At 42.2% G+C, this 22566-nt stretch overlaps 1 protein-coding gene across 1 annotated transcript in view; it reads left to right on the plus strand.

The window, feature by feature from the left end:
- Window positions 1-20516, plus strand: part of LOC124712050 — a 55782-nt gene extending 35266 nt beyond the window's left edge. Inside the window, exons 5-6 of the mRNA XM_047242342.1 lie at window positions 10020-10140; window positions 20306-20516. Coding sequence (XP_047098298.1) covers window positions 10020-10140; window positions 20306-20370 — 186 coding nt within the window. The 3' untranslated portion in view covers window positions 20371-20516. The remainder of the gene's footprint in view (window positions 1-10019; window positions 10141-20305) is intronic.
- The last annotated feature ends 2050 nt before the right edge of the window (window positions 20517-22566 follow it).

The following is a 22566-nucleotide window of genomic DNA, read 5'->3' on the forward strand; positions in this document are numbered from 1 at the left end:
TCGCGAAGTGATGAGTGGTGTTGACAGGCGATATCTAATTGATTCCATATTTTTAGATACCCAGAAGGCTTTTGAGACTCACAACCGACTTCTAATCAAATTGCATGCCTACAGAGTATCGTCTCAGTTGTGCGACTGGTTTCGTGATTAGCTGTCAGAAAGGTCATAGTTTGCAGCAACTGATGGAAAGTCATCGAGTAAGACGTAAATAAATAAAACAGAAATAATATCTAGCGCTCCCAAAAGCAGTGTTACAGGTCATGTGCTGTTCCTGATCTATATAAAAGATTTAGGAGAAAATCTAATTTGTCATCCTAAATAGTTTGCAAGTGATGCTGTAATTTATAGTAACGTCATCAGATAAGGTAAACTAACAGAAAAATTATTTGGACAAGGTATTTTTATGGTGCGAAAATTGGCAGTTGACTCTAAATAATGAAAAGTGTGAAGTGATTCCGCTAAATTTCGATTACAGTATAAATAACACAATTCTGAAGGCTGTGAATTCAAGCATATATGTAGAGATTACAATTACATATAACGTAAATTGGAACGGTCATGTAGATAATTTTGTGGGAAAGCGAACCACAGACTGATATTTGTTTGCAGAACACTTAGTATATTCAACAGGTCTGATAAACAAACTGCTGACACTAGGCTCTTCTGATATACTGCTGCATGGTACAGGGCCAACATCAGACAGGACTGACAGAGAGTACCGAAAAGTTTCAGAGAAGGGCAGCTCATATTGTATTATCGTAAACTGGGGAGAGAGTGTCAGGGATTATGATACATGAATTAGGGTGGCACTTATTGAAACGAAGCAGGCCGTAGTAGTTGACTGCGGCAGATGCAGAAACAGGGAAGTAACCGCTTTTGTGACAGTTAAGAGCTCCTAACCAGGAGCGGATTTTATTATTTCATCTGTGTGCTTTGATAGTTTCTTTATTTCTGCGTGAAAATTTAATATCTACAGCCACAGTTCTCACGGTTTCGTTTGTGTCGGAAAGTAAACCGTTTTTGTGACATATTAAATGTTCCTAATCAGGGGCGAATTATTTAGTTTCACCTGGGTGCTTCGGTAGTTAGATTTTTCAATCTCTGCATATTACTAGACACAGTTCCTGCGTTTTCTACAGGGTCTACAGCACAGTTGCGCAGCAGATGCCGATAGTCCGTTTATACGCATAGGCTAGTTTTCCACAGTCTTTAGTATGGACAAGGACTGCAATTGTTATGTGCGGATGCGAGCCGAGTTGGTGACTCTTCACTCTCAGCTTCAGGCTGTGATAGCTTCGGTTACACAGCTTGAGGCTGCACCATTGTTGTGGGCCGGTCGTCACCCCTGGCCAACCCAGTTACTGCTCTCACTGAGGGTGACCCCTCACCTGTGGTCGAGTGGGGGGTCGCCCCGGGGCGAAGCAGGCAGCGAAAAACTTCCCAGGCGGCCGCACGTGAGGCCTCTCCGATTTGCCTGACAAACAGGTTCCAAGTGCTGTCTGTGGCTGACACTGTCGCTGAGCCAGATGCTCTCGCCTGTCCTGTTTCACAGGAAACAACTCAGCCTGCAAGATCCGTGCAATCACAGAGGGTGAGATTATTGGTAGTTGGAAGCTCCAACGTTAGGCACCTTATGGGGTCCCTTAGGGACTTGGCTGTCAAGAAGGGGAAGAAACCCAATGTACATTCCCTGTGCATACCGGGTGGAGTCATTCCAGATGTGGAAAGGGTCCTTCCGGACGCTCTGGAGAGCACTGGTTGCAGCCAACTGCAAGTGGTTGCTCACGTCGGTAGCAATGATGTGTGTCACCTTGGATCAGAAGAGACTCTCTCTGGTTTCGAGCGGTTAACAGAAGTGGTAAAGGCTGCCAGTCCTGGTTGCAAGATGAAAGCAGAGCTGATCATGTGCAGCATAGTCGACAGGACCGATTGCGCACGTCTGGTACAGTGCCCAGTGGAGGGTCTGAATTAAAGGCTCACACGGTTCTGCGACCGTGTAGGCTGCAGATTTCTCGACTTGCGCCAAAGGATGGTAGGGTTTCGGATTCCGCTCAATAGGTCAGGTGTCTACTAAACGCAGGAGGCAGCTACACGGGTAACATGGACTGTGTGGCGTGGACTGGGTGGTTTTTTAGATTGGAGGGTCTCGGGAAAATACAAGAAGGGCTTGTTACAATGGGTGCAGGCCGATCACAGGAAGAACGTAGGTACAGAAATGATTGGTGCCGGCCGCTGTGACCGAGCGATTCTAAGCGCTTCAGTCTGGAAACCCGCTACCGCTACGGTCGCATGTTCGAATCCTGCCTCGGACATTGATGTGTGTGAAATCCTTAGGTTAGTTAGGTTTAAGTATTTTTAAGTTCTAGGAGACTCATGACCTCAGATATTAAGTCCCATAGTGCTCAGAGCCATTTGAACCATTTTTTTAACCAGTGGTTTAAGAGTCGCAAATTGTCGTAGCTGTGTTGGGAAATAACCAGAGCTCCAAGCGCTAATAGAAAGCACTGATTCTCAAATGATTATAGGCACTGGAAGCTGGCTGAAGCCTGGTATAAGATCAGCCGAAATTTTGCGAAGAACCTAACGGTGTTCCAAAAGGATAGGCTTAACACGGTTGGCGGTGGCGTGTTTGTTGCTGTCAGAAGTAGCGTAATTGTCGCGAAATTGAAGTAGATACTTCCTGTGAGTTAGTATGGGCAGAGGTCATTGTTGGCGACCGGAAGAAAATAATATTTGGATACTTTTACCGACCTCTCATCTCAGATGGTACAACTGCTGAAAGATAATAGTTGGTTGTGACTTAAATTTACTCTCTATATGTTGGCAAAAATACATGTTTAATTCCGGATGTACGCATAAAATATCATCCGAAAATGTTCTAAATGCATTCTCTGAAAATTATTCGGAGCATTTAGTTCATGAGCCCACGCGAATAGTAAGCTCGACCTCTTAGCAACAAATAATCCTGAGTTAATAACAAGCATCAAAACTGATACAGGGATTAGTGAACACAGGGTTGTCGTAGCGAGATTGAATATTGTACCAAATAAATTAACAAAAGACCGAGCTGATCCTCGTTGGTACACAAAACGGGTTAGAAAACTGTTGCAGAAACAACGCAAAATCCCCAAGATTGGCGATCTTTCACAGGTGCTCGAAATTTAGGACGGACTACAATGTGAAATGCTTATAACAGTTTCCAGAACGAAACTTTCTCTCGAAACCTGGGTGAAAATCCAAAGAGATTCTGGTCGTATGTGAAGTATGTTTGCGGCATGACACATTCAATGCCTCCTGTGCACGATAGCAATGGAGATACTATCAAAGACAGTACTGCCAAGGCAGAGTTACTAAACACCACCTTCCGAAGTGTCTCCACAAAAGATGACGAAGTAAATATTCCAGAATTCGAATCGACAGCAGCTGCCAACATGAGTAACGTAGAATTGATTATCCACGGAATAGTGAAGCAACATCGCTTAATAAAAGCAAGTCTTCTGATCCAAACTGCATACCAGTTAGGTTCCTTTCGGAGTACGCTGAATTAGGTCCATACTTAACAATCATATACAACCTTTCGCTCGACGAAAGATCCGTACTCAAAGACTGGAAAGCTGCACAGGTCACACCAATATTCAAGAAAGGTAGTAGGAGTAATCCACTTAATTACAGGCCCATATCGTTAACGTCGATATGCTGCAGGATTTTGGAACATATATTGCGTTCAAACATTATGAATTACCCTGAATAAAATTGTCTATTGTCACACAGTCAACATGGGTTTAGAAAGCTTCGTTACTGTGAAACACAACTAGCTCTTATTCACATTAAGTGTTAAGTGGTATTGACAAGAGATTTCAGATCGATTCGGTATTTCTGGATTTCTGGAACGCATTTGACAGTGTACCACATAAGCGGTTTGTAGTGAAATTGCGTGCTTATGGAATATCGCCTCAGTTATATGACTGGATTTGTGATTTACTGTCGGATAAGTCGCAGTTCGTAGTAACTGACCGAAAGTCATCGAGTAAAACAGAAGTTATTTCTGGCGTTCCCCGAGGTAGTGTTATATACCTATATAAATGATTTGGGAGATAATCTGAGCAGCTGTCTTCAGTTGTTTGTAGATGACGTTGTCGTTTATCGACTAATAAAGTTATCAGAAGATCAAAACAAACTACAAAACGATTTAGAAAAGATATATGAATCGAGCGAAATTTGGCAGTTGACAATAAATAACGAAAAATTTGAGGTCATCCACATGAGTGCTATAAGGAATTCGTTAAACTTCGGTTACGCGATAAATCCGTCTAATCTAAAAGCCGTCAATTCAGCTAAATACCTAGGTATTACAATTACGAACAACTTAAATTGGAAGGAAAACATAGAAAACGTTGTGGGGAAGGCTAACCACAGTCTGCTTTTTATTGGCAGGACACTTAGAAAATGTAACAGATCTACTAAGGTGACTGCCTACACTACGCTTGTCTGTCCTCTTTTAGAATACTGCTGCGCGATGTTGTATCCTTACCAGATAGTACTGACGGAGTACACCGAAGAAATTCAAAGAAGGAAAGCACATTTTGTGTTATTGCGAAATATGGGAGAGAGTGTCACAGAAATGGTACAGAATTTGGGATAGACATCATTAAAACAAAGGCGTTTTTCGTTGCGACGGAATCTTCTCACCAAATTCCAATCACCAACTTTCACCTCCGAATGTGAAACTACTTTGTCCACACCGACCTATATAGGGGGTAACGATCATCACGATAAAATAAGGGAAATCAGAGCTCTTACGGAAAGATATATGTGTTCGTTCTTTCCGCGCGCTATACAAGATTGGAATAATAGGAAATTGTGAAGGTGGTTCGATGAACCCTCTGGGAGTCACTTAAATGTGATTTGCAGAGTATCCATGTAGATGTAGATGTAGATGTAGAAGTCTTTTCTCCTAGAGGCAGGACCTCCTCAGGATATTTCAATTGCTATCTTTCTCTTCCCAATGCGGAAATATTTTGCTGGCGCGCACCTGCATAGGAAGAAAGGAACAGCATAATAAAACCAGAGAAATGAGGGTTCGCACGGAAAGATTTAAGTGTTCGTTTTTCCCGCTCGCTGTTCAGGAATGGTATAGCAAAGAAACAGTTTGAACCTGGTTCGATGAACCTCTGCTAGGCACGCTGTTGTGAAATTCAGTAATCATGTAGATATAAATTCTTTTTAATTTCCATGTAACATATCTACGTCGACGGAACTCACTACAGTTCTCATTTTAATTTATTTCATCTGGGTCACGTGGTAAAGAAGGGATGAAAACAGTTTCCTGCACATAGCATTGCAAGAAAAATAAAGTGGGGAATGCCTGGAGATCTTGAAGGCCAAAAATGGAGGGCAGTGTCTTGTAGTCCCGTGCGCTTATCCAGAGCTGGGGCAGCTTGTTGTTGAGAGCTCGTGGTGTACGTGATACTCTCGTTGCTTCTGGGTCGCGGGCTTAAGTGTTCGATTCTCAGCCTGTTGCAGGATTTGCTCCCTTGGAGATTGGGATCTCACGGTAAATAATGATATAGGATCATTTTGTGTCATTGAGTAATTGTCGTACCTTGCTGTGACAGTGTGGTGGAATTCAGTCCTCCAGGAATATGAAGATGAAGTCAACAATGTCCTGCTCACATTGTAAGAATATGAAAGTTTGCAGCATTCGATGGTATCTCTTTCCAGTTACCACATTTACGTCATATACATAGGCGCCGTAAACTTTTCCTTAAGAAATTAGAAAAAAAGTCATTAACTTTAGGCGAGTCTGTTTCAGGCTCAACAACTGTACGAGGATTCTGAAGCTTCCTCACGGGGACATCGTGTCTGTTCGCTTTAGCGCTAACGTGAAATGTAGCTTAATTGCTAAGAACTAACTGTAATAAAACCTATCTTCTTCTATACCTTCCGGCAGAACATTGTTGAAGTCAGGTCGCTTACTTTTACAAATAGACCAAAGTGCTTATTCTACTGGTAATCTGTGGTGTTAACAGATCAAATGTCATCATAACACTCACCGAACTGTTATATGAGTTACTGCAAGTTCGAAGCTTTGGTAGCGAGTAGACTTCTGTGGGCGCCGCACAAACGTTTGCCGACTTCTTTCCACCGTTACATCAGGAGTGAAGGGTCGATGTGGGCTCTTGTGTAAACATCATTTCTCTTTAGGCAGAGGATATAAACGAGGAACATTTTTGGATGAGGGCGGATATACTCTGACTTGCTGAACTATAGTACACAAACGCCCCCAGTTGAGTGGACGCATTATTACTTCAGAGTCACCGAGAACACTCATATTCCTCCTTGCAGCAGCTATTCTCTATGACTCTAATAGGCCCATTCAATCAACGTAAAACCCTTGTCCGGCACGTGTACTGCTTGGTAATTATTACACTCCAACATCAGGACATTCTTTAACATGCAGCCGATATATTTCTTCTCGAAACTTATAAGAACGTCGCTTATGTGCGGAGCGTTGATTTTCGTAAACGTTTGTCAAGTTTTGAGTAACTTAACTGATGCCAATTTAAATCTTCCTTTTATCTTTCTAAGGGGCACGAACCATTCATAGGTAGACAGATTCTGAGTGCAGCGCGACTGCGAAAGCATTATTATCCTCCTTTGAGTCAAAGTCTGCCTGACACACAAGATTGTTTGACGAGGTGGATAGACGCACTGGAGAAGAAACTCTGGTTACCACGAATCTCCACCTGGTTTGCATTTTATGGTGCTGGTGACGAAGTCGTCTTCCATCGGCCCGGTTCTTAATGTGTGGGTCATGTCTAATGAAAACAATATGATGGGTTAATGCTCTGCAAAATTATAACAAACATGTGCTAACATATATAAAAACCTTAAATATTGTCCAGATTTTCTGCACATCTTCGACTTGTACACAATATGAAGTCACCTTAACATCGCATAACTACTGATTTCTCACTTACAAGACAGGAGTCTGAGACTCCCCAAAATCGATTTTTCCATATAATGGACGGTCAGTTTTTCCTAAAATGCATTATCCCTGTAATGTATTGCGAAATGCATATTTTCTATTCAGATGAAGTTCGAAACATCGTTAATGCACATTACATTTCAGAGAACCTAACCGGGGCAGAAAAATAATCACGCAATAGCAATAAGCAAATGGTGAGTTCATTGGTCTTATATGAAAAGTAAACACATACGTCTTATGAAATTTATTTTTAAAATTACAACTAGAATAACCAGGGACAAAGTTAAGTACACGAATGCAATGTAAGTTCCCGAAGGAAAAAAGTATTTCTGCGATATCATTACAAATGAAGAGTTCTCGGATTTTAACCATTACTTGAACCATGAAACCTTGCTTTTTGCCAAATTTCATGATTCTATACGATCTATTCGTTTTGGCATACAAGCTTAAAAGCTTAACGAAGTCAAGGAACCGTACAATTTAGGGAGTGATACAAATTTTATGTAAATGCCTTTATCCGTAGCTAAGAAAAAAGAAGCTTAACAGTCACACAGACAGACATACATACGGTGAACAAAATGATAAAATGAAATTCCTTTAATACCAATTGAGATACGGACCAAGATGCACCAGAATATTTGTTGCTTGTTGGTTGTTGTTCACGACAAAAGTACGTTTGTTACCAGTTAGGTACTCATTACCAGCGCGTTTCATGATACACTACTGGCCATTAAAATGGCTACACCAAGAAGAAATGCAGATGATAAATAGGTATTCATTGGACAAATATATTATAATTGAACTGACATGTGATTACATTTTCACGCAATTTCGGTGCATAGATCCTGAGAAATCAGTACCCAGAACAACCACCTCTGGCCGCAATAACGGCCTTGATACACCTGGACATTGAGTCAAACAGAACTTGGATGACGTCTACAGGTGCAGCTGCCCATGCAGCTTCAACATGATACCACAGCTCATCAAGAGTAGTGGCTGGCTTATTGTGACGAGCCAGTTGCTCGGCCACCATTGACCAGAAGTTTTCAATTGGTGAGAGATTTGGAGAATGTGCTGGACAGGGCAGCAGTCGAACGTTTTCTGTATTCAGAAAGGCCCGTACAGGACGTGCAACATGCGGTCGTGCATTATCTTGCTGAAGTGTAGGACTTCACAGGGATCGAATGAAGGGTAGAGCCACGGGTTATAACAGATCTATTCAAAGTGCCGTCAATGCGAGCAAGAGGTGACCGAGACATGTAATCCATGGTAACCCATACCATCACGCCGGGTGGTACGCCAGTATGGCGATGACGAATACACACTTCCAATGTGCGTTCGCCGAGATGTCGTCAAACACGATTGCGACCATTATGATGCTGTAAACAGAATCTGCATTCATCCGAAAAAATGACGTTTTGTCATTCGCGCACCCAGGTTCGTCGTTGAGTACACCATCGCAGGCGCTCCTGTCTGTGATGCAGCGTCAAGGGTATCCGCAGCTATGGTCTCCGAGCTGATGGTCCATGCTGCTGCAAACGTCGTCGAACTGTTCGTGTAGATGGTTGTTGTCCTGCAATACGTGGCTGCACGATCCGTCACAGCCATGCGGATAAGATGCCAGTCATCTTGACTGCTAGTGATACGAGGCCGTTGGGATCCAGCACGGCGTTCCGTATTACCCTCCTGAACCCACCAATTCCATATTCTGCTAACAGTCATTGGATCTCGACCAACGCGAGCAGCAATGTCGCGATACGGTAAACCGCAATCGCGCAAAGTCGGAAACATGATGGTACGCATTTCTCCTCCTACACTGGGCATCACAACAACGTTTCACCAGGCAACGCTGGTCAACTGCTGTTTATGTATGAGAAATGGTTTGGATACTTTCCTCACATCAGCACGTTGTAGGTGTCGCACCGGCGTCAACCTTGTGTGAATGCTCTGAAAAGCTAATCATTTGCATATCACAGCATCTTCTTCCTGTCGGTTAAATTTCGCATCTGTAGCAATTGTAATGGCCAATAGTGTACAAAACCACGATATTAAGACTATTTGGCTAACACTATGCGAAAATATTTCCAATAAATTTGGGAGAAAATAGGTTGGTGACTCACCGCTTAGGGCAGAATACTTCCAGCATAGTTTTCGCATAGGGCCTCAGGACGACTAGCGCTATAGCTTCATGAAACTGACAGAGATGATCTGAAGTGCCGATGGGGTTTCACCAGTAATTTGGTTGAGTTGACTGTTCCTACAACGGAAACGGTTACATCGATCTGCTAGAAAAGTTTTCCTTTATCTTGACCTGTCGGATAACGGAACCATTTGGTTACGTCGAGCTAAAACTGTATCTTGATTGTGTGAGGAACGGTTCATCTGCAGTCACACATCTTGTGCAAGACGTTTTAACAAGACTTTTGATGTCCAGTATCTGCTTCCTGGATCTCTGCCTGACTATGATGTAATCTAACTGAAAGCTTCCCTTAGAACATGGCATTTTCCAAGAAAATCTTCTCCTCTTGTGACTCTTGAGAGTCACGAGATTCTTCGCTGTAACCAGCTGAAATTTGTTGGAGGAGTCAGTTAGGCTCTCTCCTCTTTTATTCCTTGTCCCAAGTCCATAGTCCCCGGTAACCTTTTCTTCAACTCCTTCTCTTACAATTGCATTTCAGTTCCGCATGACTATTAGACTTTTATCTCCCTTCACATACCGTACTACCCTTCCAATATCCTCATATACTTTTTCTCACCCTTCATCTTCAACATGGAAACTAAAGGGAATCATTCTTGGTAGTGTTACGTACTGTCAGAGAGAAAGTGGCTACATTTCGTTCATCTAAGCTCTTTCACACATTGTGGTAACAAAAGGGAGATCTGAGTCTCTCTTCCTGTTACTGTTTAATATCGATTAATATTGTGGGTCTCTAACTGTTCATTAATATTCATTTAAAGCTCTGAGACAAATAATATCTGGATATACCTTCTGCATAATCTTATGTTGCCATGCTATCAACCTTTGTTACAGATTACGTCGGAAGGGGTCCTAAACGTAGACGATATGTTCAAAGAAGCAGACAAGTTCCTAAAGGATAGAGGACAGTCGAAGACAACCTTGAGAGAGGAAATAGAAGAATGCGCAAAGAAAAGTGAGTTCCTATTAAGTAATTGTATCATCCCGGATGAACTATCAAACGGGAACCAAACGGTAGATTAAATCAGAGTTTGTTAGTTATTACGATTTTTTGTATCCATGACACTGTTTTGGCAATATTATTTTCGCATCTAGCAGCTCTAAAATCAAATATTTTGTCTCACCACAATACAACAGAATTCCGGAATGATTAAAAGAGGCTCAAAAATGTATTGCTTTCTCACAGTCACGGTACGTTTATTTTGTAAGAAGCCAACTACCCAACGTAAATTACATATTTATCTCATTTTCAAATTCACTGTGTATTTTAATGTAACCAAGAAAGGGGGTGGGGGTGGTGAAACATTAAGCCACGCGGAGTGGCCGCGCGGTTAGGGGCGCCATGTCACACGGATTGTGCCGTCCCTCTTGCCAGAGGTTCGAGTCCCCCCCCCCCCTCCCTCGGGCATGGGTGTCTCTGTTGTACTTAGCATACGTTAGATTAAGTAGCGTGTAAGTCTAGGGACCGATGACCTCAGAAGTTTGGTCATTTAAGAATTCACAGGCATGTATTAAAAGCACTAAGTTCAGTCTCTTGCTTTCCGTATAGTTTACGCTTGCCAGAAGAATTCATATTATTCTTTTCTTTATTGTACATTACAACCTGTGGTCTAGGGGTAGCGTCTTTGATTCTTAATCAAGACCGCTTGATTCTTAATCAAAACCGCTTCCGTCCCTGGTTCGATACCCGCCACTTCCTAAATTTTGAAAAATAGTCAGCATTGGCGGCCGAAAGCTTCCGGCATAAGAAGTCAGCCTCATTCTGCCAACGGCCTTGTCAAAGAGGGCGGAGGATCGGATAGAGGTTCAGGGCACTCTCTTGTCCTAGGGGTGGGAAATTGCCCCTAAATGCGGAAGAATCAGCAATGATCAACGACATGAGGACGCAGAAGGCAATGGAAACCACTGCATTAAAGACACGTAACGTGTATCCACAGGACATGTGGCCTGTAGTTGAAGAAGTGTCATGATGATCCCTCCATTGGCAAAAGATTCCGGAATAGTCCCCCATTCGGATTCCGGGAGGGGACTGCCAAGGGGGAGGTTACCATGAGAAAAAGATTGAATAATCAACGAAAGGATAACGTTCTACGAGTCGGGGCGTGGAATGTCAGAAGCTTGAACGTGGTAGGGAAACTAGAAAATCTGAAAAGGGAAATGCAAAGGCTCAATCTAGATATAGTAGGGATCAGTGAAGTGAAGTGGAAAGAAGACAAGGATTTCTGGTCAGATGAGTATCGGGTAATATCAACAGCAGCAGAAAATGGTATAACTGGTGTAGGATTCGTTATGAATAGGAAGGAAGGGCAAAGGGTGTGTTACTGTGAACAGTTCAGTGACCGGGTTGTTCCAATCAGAATCGACAGCAGACCAACGCCGACAACGATAGTCCAGGTATACATACCGACGTCGCAAGCTGAAGATGAACAGATAGAGATAGTGTATGAGGATATTGAAAGGGTAATACAGTATGTAAAGGGGGACGAAAATCTAATAGTCATGGGTGACTGGAATGCAGTTGTAGGGGAAGGAGTAGAAGAAAAGGTTACAGGAGAATATGGGCTTGGGACGAGGAATGAAAGAGGAGGAAGACTAATTGAGTTCTGTAACAAGTTTCAGCTGGTAATAGCGAATACCCTGTTCAAGAATCACAAGAGGAGGAGGTATACTTGGAAAAGGCCGGGAGATACGGGAAGATTTCTGTTAGATTACATCATGGTCAGACAGAGATTCCGAAATCAGATACTGGATTGTAAGGCGTGCCCAGGAGCTGATATAGACTCAGATCACAATATAGTAGTGATGAAGAGTAGGCTGAAGTTCAAGACATTAGTCAGGAAAAATCAATACGCAAAGAAGTGGGATACGGAAGTACTAAGGAATGACGAGATACGTTTAAAGTTCTCTAACGCTATAGATTCAGCAATAACGAATTGCGCAGTAGGCTGTACAGTTGAAGAGGCATGGACATCTCTAAAAATGGCTATCACAGAAGTTGGGAAGGAAAACATAGGTACAAAGAAGGTAACTCCGAAGAAACCGTGGGTAACAGAAGAAATACTTCAGTTGATTGATGAAAGGAGGAAGTACAAACAGGTTCCCGGAAAATCAGGAATACAGAAATACAAGTCGCTGAGGAATGAAATAAATAGGAAGTGCAGGGAAGCTAAGACGAAATGGCTGCAGGAAAAATGTGAAGACATCGAAAAAGATATGATTGTCGGAAGGACAGACTCAGCATACAGGAAAGTGAAAACAACCTTTGGTGACATTAAAAGCAACGGGAATTCCACTGTTAAATGCAGAGGAGAGAGCAGATAGGTGGAAAGAATACATTGAAAGCCTCTATGAGGGTGAAGATTTGTCTGATGTGATAGAAGAAGAAACAGGAGTCGATTTAGAAGAGATAGGGATCCAGTATTAGAATCGGAATTTATAAGAGCTTTGGAGGAATCACGGTCAAATAAGGCAGAAGGGATAGATAACATTCCATCAGAATTTCTAAAATCCTTGGGGGAAGTGGCAACAAAACGACTATTCACGTTGGTGTGTAGAATATATGAGTCTGGCGACATACCATCAGACTTTCGGAAAAGTATCATCCACACAATTCCGAAGACGGCAAGAGCTGACAAGTGCGAGAATTATCGCACAATCAGCTTAACAGCTCATGCATCGAAGCTGCTTACAAGAATAATATACAGAAGAATGGAAAAGAAAATTGAGAATGCGCTAGGTGACGATCAGTTTGGCTTTAGGAAAAGTAAAGGGATGAGAGAGGCAATTCTGACGTTACGGCTAATAATGGAAGCAAGGCTAAAGAAAAATCAAGACACTTTCATAGGATTTGTCGACCTGGTAAAGCGTTCGACAATATAAAATGGTGCGAGCTGTTCGAGATTCTGAAAAAAGTAGTGGTAAGCTATAGGGAGAGACGAGTCATATACAATATGTACAACAACCAAGAGGGAATAATAAGAGTGGACGATCAAGAACGAAGTGAACGTATTAAGAAGGGTGTAAGACAAGGCTGTAGGCTTTCGCCCCTTCTCTTCAATATGTACATCGAGGAAGCAAAGGTTCAGGAGTGGAATTAAAATACAAGGTGAAAGGATATCAATGATACGATTCGCTGATGACATTGCTATCCTGAGTGAAAGTGAAGAAGAATTAAATGATCTGCTGAACGGAATGAACAGTCTAATGAGTACACAGTATGGTTTGAGAGTAAATCGGAGAATGATGAAGGTAATGAGAAGTAGTAGAAATGAGAACAGCGAGAAACTTAACATCAGGATTGATGGTCACGAAGTCAATGAAGTTAAGAAATTCTGCTACCTAGGCAGTAAAATAACCAATGACGGACGGAGCAAGGAGGACATCAAAAGCAGACTCGCTATGGCAAAAAAGGCATTTCTGGCCAAGAGAAGTCTACTAATATCAAATACCGGCCTTCATTTGAGGAAGAAATTTCTGAGGGTGTACGTCTGGAGTACAGCATTGTATGGCAGTGAAACATGGACTGTGGGAAAACCGGAACAGAAGAGAATCGAAGCATTTGAGATGTGGTGCTATAGATGAATGTTGAAAATTAGGTGGACTGATAAGGAATGAGGAGGTTCTACGCAGAATCGGAGAGGAAAGGAATATGTGTAAAACACTGATAAGGAGAAGGGACAGGATGATAGGACATTTGCTAAGACATGAGGGAATGACTTCCATGGTACTAGAGGGAGCTGTAGAGGGCAAAACCTGTAGAGGAAGACAGAGATTGGAATACGTCAAGCAAATAATTGAGGACGTAGGTTGCAAGTGCTACTCTGAGATGAAGAGATTAGCACAGGAAAGGAATTCGTGGCGGGCCGCATCATACCAGTCAGTAGACTGATGACAAAAAAAAGTTACTGTACTATTTCTTGTTATTTGTATTCTGAATGGTGTGATGCGGCTCTCCAAGAATTCCTATCCTGTAAAAAACTGTTCATTTCAGAGTAGCACTTGCATCTTGCGTCCTCAGTGTCATGTTCGGTTGGTTTCAAACTCCAGCTTCCTCCCACACTCTCTACCCTCTACATCTCCCTTAAGTATCAAGGAACTTATTAACTGATCTCTTTAACACATACACTATTATCATGTTACTTATTCTTTCAGTCTTTTCCACATGTTTCCCATCTTACCGATTGTCATGACAACCTTCTCTTTTCTTATCTTATCCGCCCACTTAATGTTTAACTTCCTTCCATTATCTTTTTTCCCGGTGTCATTTCATTCTTCATCATATTAAGATAGATGTTCTGTCACAATAGAGCTCTTTTGGCAGGAATGTGCCGTTTGCCTTTGACAGTACACCTCTTAGCTGCTCCCTGCTACGTCCAACACGTGTTAATTTCCTTCAGAAGTATCGAAATTCCTACAGTGTTGATTACGTTTTTCACTAGTTTCACTTTTGCAGCTCATCATGAATGTCATCATTCGTCTACTTCCTTATTCTGTTCTCAGTATACTATTACTTTCAATATGTCGTCTAATACTTCTTCAGTTTCATTGAGGATACACAACACCGAATCTCATCACTGCTGTCGTTTCACCCTGAAAGAAATCCAACTTCTGAACGTTTCTTCAATTTCTGGGATTTTTCTTCGATGTATAGATTGAACAGTATGATTGAGAGACCAATCATGTATTTGACACCCTTTTTAATCCGAAAATTGTGTTCTTCCTCTCATACTTTCCCTTTCTGTTCTTGTAGGTACGGTATATTGCCTTTCTTTACCTATAGCTTCCTTCTATTTCCCTTAGAATTTCGAATATCGTGTACCAGTTTACGTTAGGGAACGCTCTTTTAGGTCCAGGAATCTTATGAGTTTGTCTTGTTATTCTTAAGTCTTCCTTTCATTATTAAGCGCAGCACCCATCTCGCTATATATTGCCTTTGGTTTTACTAAAGTCGAACTGTTGTGGGTCATCTAACAGATTCTAAACTTTATTAACCATAATGATATTTTAGCTCTGCAGTAGGGTGTGCGCTGATAAAAAAACTTTCTGGCAGATTAAAACTGTGTGTCGGACAGAAACTCGAATTGGGGACTCTTGTCTTTCGCGTGAAAATGCTCTACCAGCTTAGCTACCGAAGAACAACTCTATATCCATTCTCACAGCTTCACTTTTATGTACCATTCTTCTTAATATTATTCTAGCTGGTTACTGCATAAGAGATATTAATTTCATTGTACAGAAGGTATTGCACCTATCGGCCCTGCTACCTCCAGGAAAAACACGGTTCTATGTCAACAGAAAGTACCTTCTACACTACTGGCCATTAAAATTGCTACACCAAAAAGAAATGCAGATGATAAACGGGTATTAATTGCACAAATATATTATACTAGAATTGACATGTGATTACATTTTCACGCAAATTGGGTGCGTAGATCCCGAGAAATCAGTAACCAGAACAACCACCTCTGGCTGCAGTAATGGGCTCGATACGCCTGGGCATTGTCATACAGAGCTTAGATGGCGTGTACAGGTACAGCTCCCATGCAGCTTCAACACGATACCACAGTTCATCAAGAGTAGTGACGGGCATATTGTGACGAGCCGGTTGCTCGCTCTCCATAGACCTAACGTTTTCAGTTGGTGAGAGATCTGGAGAATGTGCTGGCCAGGGCAGCAGTCGAACATTTTCTGTTTCCAGAAAGGCCCGTACTGGATCTACAACATTCGGTCGTGCATTATCCTGCTGAAATGCAGGGTTTCCACTGTTCAAAGTGCCGTGAATGCGAACAATAGATGACCTAGAACTGAAACCAATGGCAACCCATACCATCACGCCGGGTGATAAGCCAGTATGGCAATGACGAATACACGCTTCCAGTGTGCGTTCACCGCGATGTCATCAAACACGGATGCGTCCATCATGATGCTGTAAGCAGAACCTGGATTCATCCGAAAAAATTACGCTTTGCCATTCGTGCATCCAGGTTCGTCGTTGAGTACACCATCGCAGGCGCTCCTGTCCCTGATGCTGCGTCAAGGGAATCGCAGCCATGGTCTCCTAGCTGATAGTCCATGCTGCTGCAAAAGTCGTTGAACTGTTCGTGAAGATGGTTGTTGTCTTGCTAACGTCCCCATCTGTTGACTCAGGGATCGAGACGTGACTGCACGATCCGTTACAGCCATGCGGATCAGGTGCCTGTATTCTCGACTGCTAGTGATACGAGGACGTTGGGATCCAGCACGGCGTTCCATATTACCATCCTGAACTCACCGATTCTTAAATCTGTTAACAGTCAATGGATCTCGACCAGCGAGAGCAGCAATATCGCGGTACGATAAACCGCAAACGCGGTAGACTACAATCTGACCTCTATCAAAGTCGGAAACGTGATGGTACGCATTTCTCCTGCTTACACGAGGCATCACAACAATGTTTCACCAGGCAACGCCAGTTAACTGCTGTTTGCGTATGAGAAATCAGTTGGAAACTTTCCTCATGTCAGCACGTTGTAGGTGTCGCCACTGGCGCCAACCTTATGTGAATGCTCTGAAAAGCTAATCATTTGCATGTCACAGCATCTTTTTCCTGTCGGTTACATTTCTCGTCTGTAGCACGTCATCTTCGTGGTGTAGCAATTGTAATGGCCAGTAGCGTATAAACCAAATTGAACAGTCGTTTGAGTAACACTCTCTTAATTATTTTAGAAACCAAGAGGGAATGTTATCTATGTCTTCCACCTTATTTGATAGTATGGAAAGTTCTAAGACCCTGCCTCATACTGGATCTTCTATTTCTGCCATCTAGACTCAAATTATTTTTTCTGTCACTCTGTGAGCCAGGTCTTCCTCTTTGTAGTGACCTTCCATGTAGCTTTTCCACTTACAACTTCTCCTCTGCGTTTAGCAATGCAATGTCTCTGTCATTCATAAGATTGTCGCCTTTGCTTTTCACGTAAGGCTGTTTTAACTTCTCTAAATGTTGAACCAGTCCCCCTATGACTACAAGCTTTTCAATTGCTTCGTATTTTTCCTACAGCAGTTTTGTCTTGGTCAACCTGCACTGCCTGTTTAACTCATTCCCAAGTTACTTATACGACGTGTTCGGAAATACCCGTTAAAAAGTTCTAGGGCTTGTAGACGGGAGTGAGCACATAATATTTTGAACAGGAACCCATTCTACGAGTGTTTCATTTCAGATGTTTAACTCACTTCTGCTTGAGGAATTTAATTAGATATTATCCAGCATATTTGTCAGGTAACATTTCGAAAGGAAATAAAAAGAAACATACATTTATGACTTAAGAAAATTTGTTTGTGTTAACAATCAGACACCACGTGTTTACATTATTCCGAAACAAAAGGGAACCCAACAGACTGTACGTATAGAACAGTGCTGCCTCATTGCAACGGCGGCTCGATGTGGCGACCAAAAACGTTGTTACAGACATTGTAACTACGAAGTACCCACTCTCTATCCCACTTGGCGTCTCTTCAATTTCTAATACGGCGCCCAGAATTCGTGGCAGGAGTCTTCTTCTGTCTCTACAGGAGTCTCGTAAATTAAGTTTTGTAGATGATCCTCAAGAACTAGTGCGTAGGCGTACAAATCATTCTGTCTACCATATTACATGCCAGGACAAGCAACTCTGCGACTTTCCTCTTTCCCTCAACACACGTGGACAGTCTACACATCTGAAATGAAAACATCGGAGAATAGAAGCGTTACGTTTCGGGCATAGGTTTGTTATCTAAATATTATGTACTTACTCCCCTCTATAGGCCCTAGAAGCTTGTAACGGGAATCACCGAATACCCTGTATTACTATATTACTGTCTGTTTTCAAACATTTGTGTCCTTCCATTTTTGGGCGGTCAATTGAAGTAACTTTCCGTGTTCCTATATTCGTCTCTGCCACATCTGTGATTGTCCTTTTCAGAGATGTCGATACCTCTTCAACTGAACTGTCTGTCAGGGCATTTGTTATCACCGTATTTTCAGTCTTCACCAATCAATACTCTGTCTTTCATAGTAGAAAGTTGGTAATCCATCACTCGATCCTGTCATTGCAATTTTCTCGGTCTTTTGCACTTGGCCCCTGTTTGGCTAGTCTCCTCCTTTGTCTTTTCCATCCATCGCCTCGGTGTCCTGCCCTACCATCTTGGGTTTTGCTTTGGATGATCATCTTCTCCTACGTGACCAAGGAAGTGGCTGGAAATAAGTACTCGAGAACCTCTTCTCCACTAAGCGTTGTAGAAATACTGCTCAGTTGGTTTGTTTGCTCTACCATGATATTCGCTACAGCGTATCGTACGTCTACATCTCGAAAGCATCAATCCAATTTTGGTGCTTTTCAGCTATTGTCTACGTCTGAGCTTCGTACAGGAAAATTACAGACGTCACAGGTTTCAGAACTCTCAATTTGATATAACTCGTTAGGGCTCGTTCTTTCTAAATCACTGGCGGCTTTAGCCTTAGAGATCTTCTAATAAATCTCATTCCTTAGTACATCAGTGTACCACTTCATTCCACAATAATTTTTCCATACGATCCGCTTTAACACCAATCTGTTGTTGAATATCACGAAATTGTTATCTGTGACTATACCTGCTCCTAGGTACGTCCTTCAGTCCGATATTTTGTTTCGAAATCTCTATCTGACTGTGGTGTAACCTAATGGGTATCGTACGGACTTCGAAGGCCTGTTGTGATTTTTTGTGTATGTATTGTATTAAGTGTGCAATGTTCCGGACTCCTATCGCAATACACAGTTGCCTTCACACATCCGCACATGCATCAGTCTAATGGACTTGAATCCTGGGTACGCGGTGCTCACTCCAACGGGCGACGACGACCTGTCGATCTCTAAGGAATCTGGATATTGAGCTACGCCCAGGCAGCTAGTGCGTAATGAGGTGGGGCACCCCATAGATGTATTTGTTATAGCGGACCAGTCGACTAGCCACCACGTTTCCGGAATTTAATTTGATATCCACCTTCGTGGATGTGTGAAGAAAATGGTGTAAGCGTTGCAGTTTAGAAAAAGTGCACAGCGCAAGGAGTGAATTGTTGGACTGGTGCTCTCATTCCAGTTCAAATGGCTCTGAGCACTATGGGACTTAACATCTGAGGTCATCAGTCCCCTAGAACTCAGAACTACTTAAACCTAACTAACCTAAGGACATCACACACATCCATGCCCGAGGCAGGATTCGAACCTTCGACCGTAGCGGTCTCGCGGTTCCAGACTGAAGCGCCTAGAACCGCTCAGCCACACTGGCCGGCTCTCATTCCAGTTCCTGTGTTGGTTAAGGTCCATGACTAATGTGCAAAGCACATAACGACAACCTTATAGCATGCTGGCCAACATGTCGACGACAGCCCGAAATCTTTATGCGTTATCGGCATCATTCACCTCGCTCTATATAAAATTCGACAATAATCGAGAGTGACTACAGCACTGCTCAATTGGGATACGCTCTTGTTTTTTCCTTTTAACTATCTTTCTGTCCGTAACGTCGCATGTTCCTCTTTCCAAAACGAATGGCATCCAAGATAGTGACTTCCAAAAGGGCCACTGTGGTGGTAATTGACACCGGTTTTTGTTTTAAAAGGAGGATGGTTCCGCACAGGCGGAGCATCGTGTGTATTTTAGTTAGTGACTCTCAGTCAAAAAATGTGAAATGTATGGAGTATTCTCCAGTAATCACCATTCCACTTTCAAAAATTTAGAACAGTAATTGGGTAGAGGGAAAAGCATTACCTATACTTGCGCGCGTAATTCAATCCCGTTTAAGTCACTACCGAAAACTCGTCATGTGCTGACACAAAGCTATCACTGACATACTATATCACTTATTGGGTAGTTGTTAGTATCTACGAAAGAAGTGGTTACATTTCGATCATTCTGTGATATGTTTATTTGTGTGTGTGTGTGTGTGTGTGTGTGTGTGTGTGTGTTTGTGAAATATAGAAATATTGTGACAGATATCGTACATAACGTGTGACGGTAAGCATTTGCGTAAAGGTATTAGAGGTATGCTACGAGTGAAAATAATTTTACCTAATACCTCCTTTACCTTAAAACTTAATAGTAATTTTGGATTTTACGTATCTTTTTCAGCTGGGACTGGAAAATGTATGACGTCGTACGTAAATATCGTATGTTTGCTGGGCACTGTCAGCTGAGATGGTTACCGTTCTGATAAAGAGGCAGAAAATTGCTGCGATTTTCCTTTTTTTTTCAGCTGTTTGGAAACCATTTGCAATACTGTTACCTATTTTAGCACCGCACAGTGTAACATTCAGTACAGTGAAGCAATAAACGAAAAGATTACACGGAATCCATTTTCTCGAGTTCTCAGCTTGATAACAAAACCCTATGTACCAGCGAAGCGCACTTTTATTTTGCAGATCGGCATGGTACTCTTACGACTCAGAGTGTACGACCGTTTAAGGTTATGCGTAAATTCTCCTGTAATCAAAGACACCTATAACAGATGTGGTTCAGTACATCAAAGGTATGTTAGCCTTCTGTCAAATATTATAGTCATCCCATGTGATTCTTGGTTACTTCTAAACTGTCAGCTTTTTCTATACCTCTGCTATATCTTTCTAAAATTCACTGAAATTATTGAAATAAACTCTTTGCAAGGTGCCAGAATTGAGCAACATGAAGTTGAGATTCCAAAATACACGCTTATTGCTACATAATCAACTATTCACATAAATAATTTATTTCACATTTCTTTTAGATGTAAAACTATTGAGGAGTTTAGAAATACGAAGGAAGAAAGTCAGTGAAATTTCAGTTCCGGTCATATCCGGAAAAGCCTGTTTCATGGCGTAGTCTGTCTTACTAAGTCGCTACTCTGGAGCCCGATACTAATGAAGGTTCCCATCTAATGGATTCAAGAGAAAACAATAATCTGATTTTAAATATTTCGCGTAGTTAATGATGGATTTTAAAATGCTGTCATAATCTAGCTACTAGTATGTACAAACTTATGTTAAATTTTATCACGATAAGACAGACAGTGTAACTGGCGGTGCACAAATACTCATACTTTGTATTTCTTTGTATTGTATCAAACCGGGGACCTAGAAACAATGGATAGCCTTCGTCCCGCCGTAGCCCTCAGTGGTTCGCAACCCCACAACAGGCCACAGCAGTCCACCCACCCCATCACCGCCCCACACCGAATCTAGGGCTATTTTGTGTGGTTCGGGCTCTAGTGGACCCCCTTCGCCCCCCCCCCCTCCCCTCCCGGGAACGTCTCATACCAGACGAGACGACAGTAACCTCAAATGTTTGCGTGGTAGAATAATGATGGTAATGATGGTGTACGTGTATGTGGAAACGGTGTTTGCACAGCAATCGCCGACACAGTGTAACTGAGGCGGAATAAGGGGAACCAGCCCGCATTCGCTGAGGTAGATGGCCTTAAAAACCATCCACAGGCTGGCCGGCACACAGGACCTCGACACTAATCCGCCGGGCAGATTCGTGCCGGGGACAGGCACGCCTTCCCGTTCGGGAAGCAGCGCATTGGACCGCGCGGCTAGCCGGGCGGGGTAATATCCGCATGTAGCCACTATTTGAGAATGAGAGCACTTATCGACTTACAACAAACTTTACGCTTAATTTCAAATCATTATGAAAATGTTTCTCGGAGATGTAATAAACAAAATTATGAAAGGAGAATAGTTTAATGCATACTACCTTTCCAATGTTCATTCAATCAGATTACAGCATCACTCATTTTGATTCATTACAACTTTACTACGGACTGTACGACAGTATGCTACCATTACCCCTGAATTTAGATGCAAAATTATATCAATATACAACTCACAGTTTAGCAGATACGACATTGTAAACATTTAGTGGATGGAAAAGCTAGATTTTGCTTGAAGTGGAGTGCAGTAAAACTTTAAAGTTAAACGTTTTAATATACATACCTCAACAAAAGTTTTGAATGTTACAGAGTTTATTGCAATGACTTCTTATAGTATACCCATTGAGGTTTGTACAATAACTTATTAACAATACAAATGTAAGTCGTTCCATAAACCAGCACTATCTTGATTGGTTACGAAAACATAGTTACAAAACAAAGCGGGCTCTCCCTAGGTGTACATCTTGAAAACAAAAACAGTAGAATGCTTATGTCATGATGATGGTTATCACTCTTTAATGGTGAATGTGTCCTCCTCACACACATGTGAGTTCTTCCACTCTCTGCGTGAGACCATCAAGTTTATGTTGGGCTACTAGGTAAGGAAATAAAATAAACGTTAAGGAGTGGAATTAAAATTAAAGATGAAAGGATATCAGTGATACGATTCTATGATGACATTGCCAATCTCAGTGAAAGCATTGCT

This window comes from Schistocerca piceifrons, chromosome 8 (assembly GCF_021461385.2).
Source record: "Schistocerca piceifrons isolate TAMUIC-IGC-003096 chromosome 8, iqSchPice1.1, whole genome shotgun sequence".
Taxonomy (NCBI): domain Eukaryota; kingdom Metazoa; phylum Arthropoda; class Insecta; order Orthoptera; family Acrididae; genus Schistocerca; species Schistocerca piceifrons.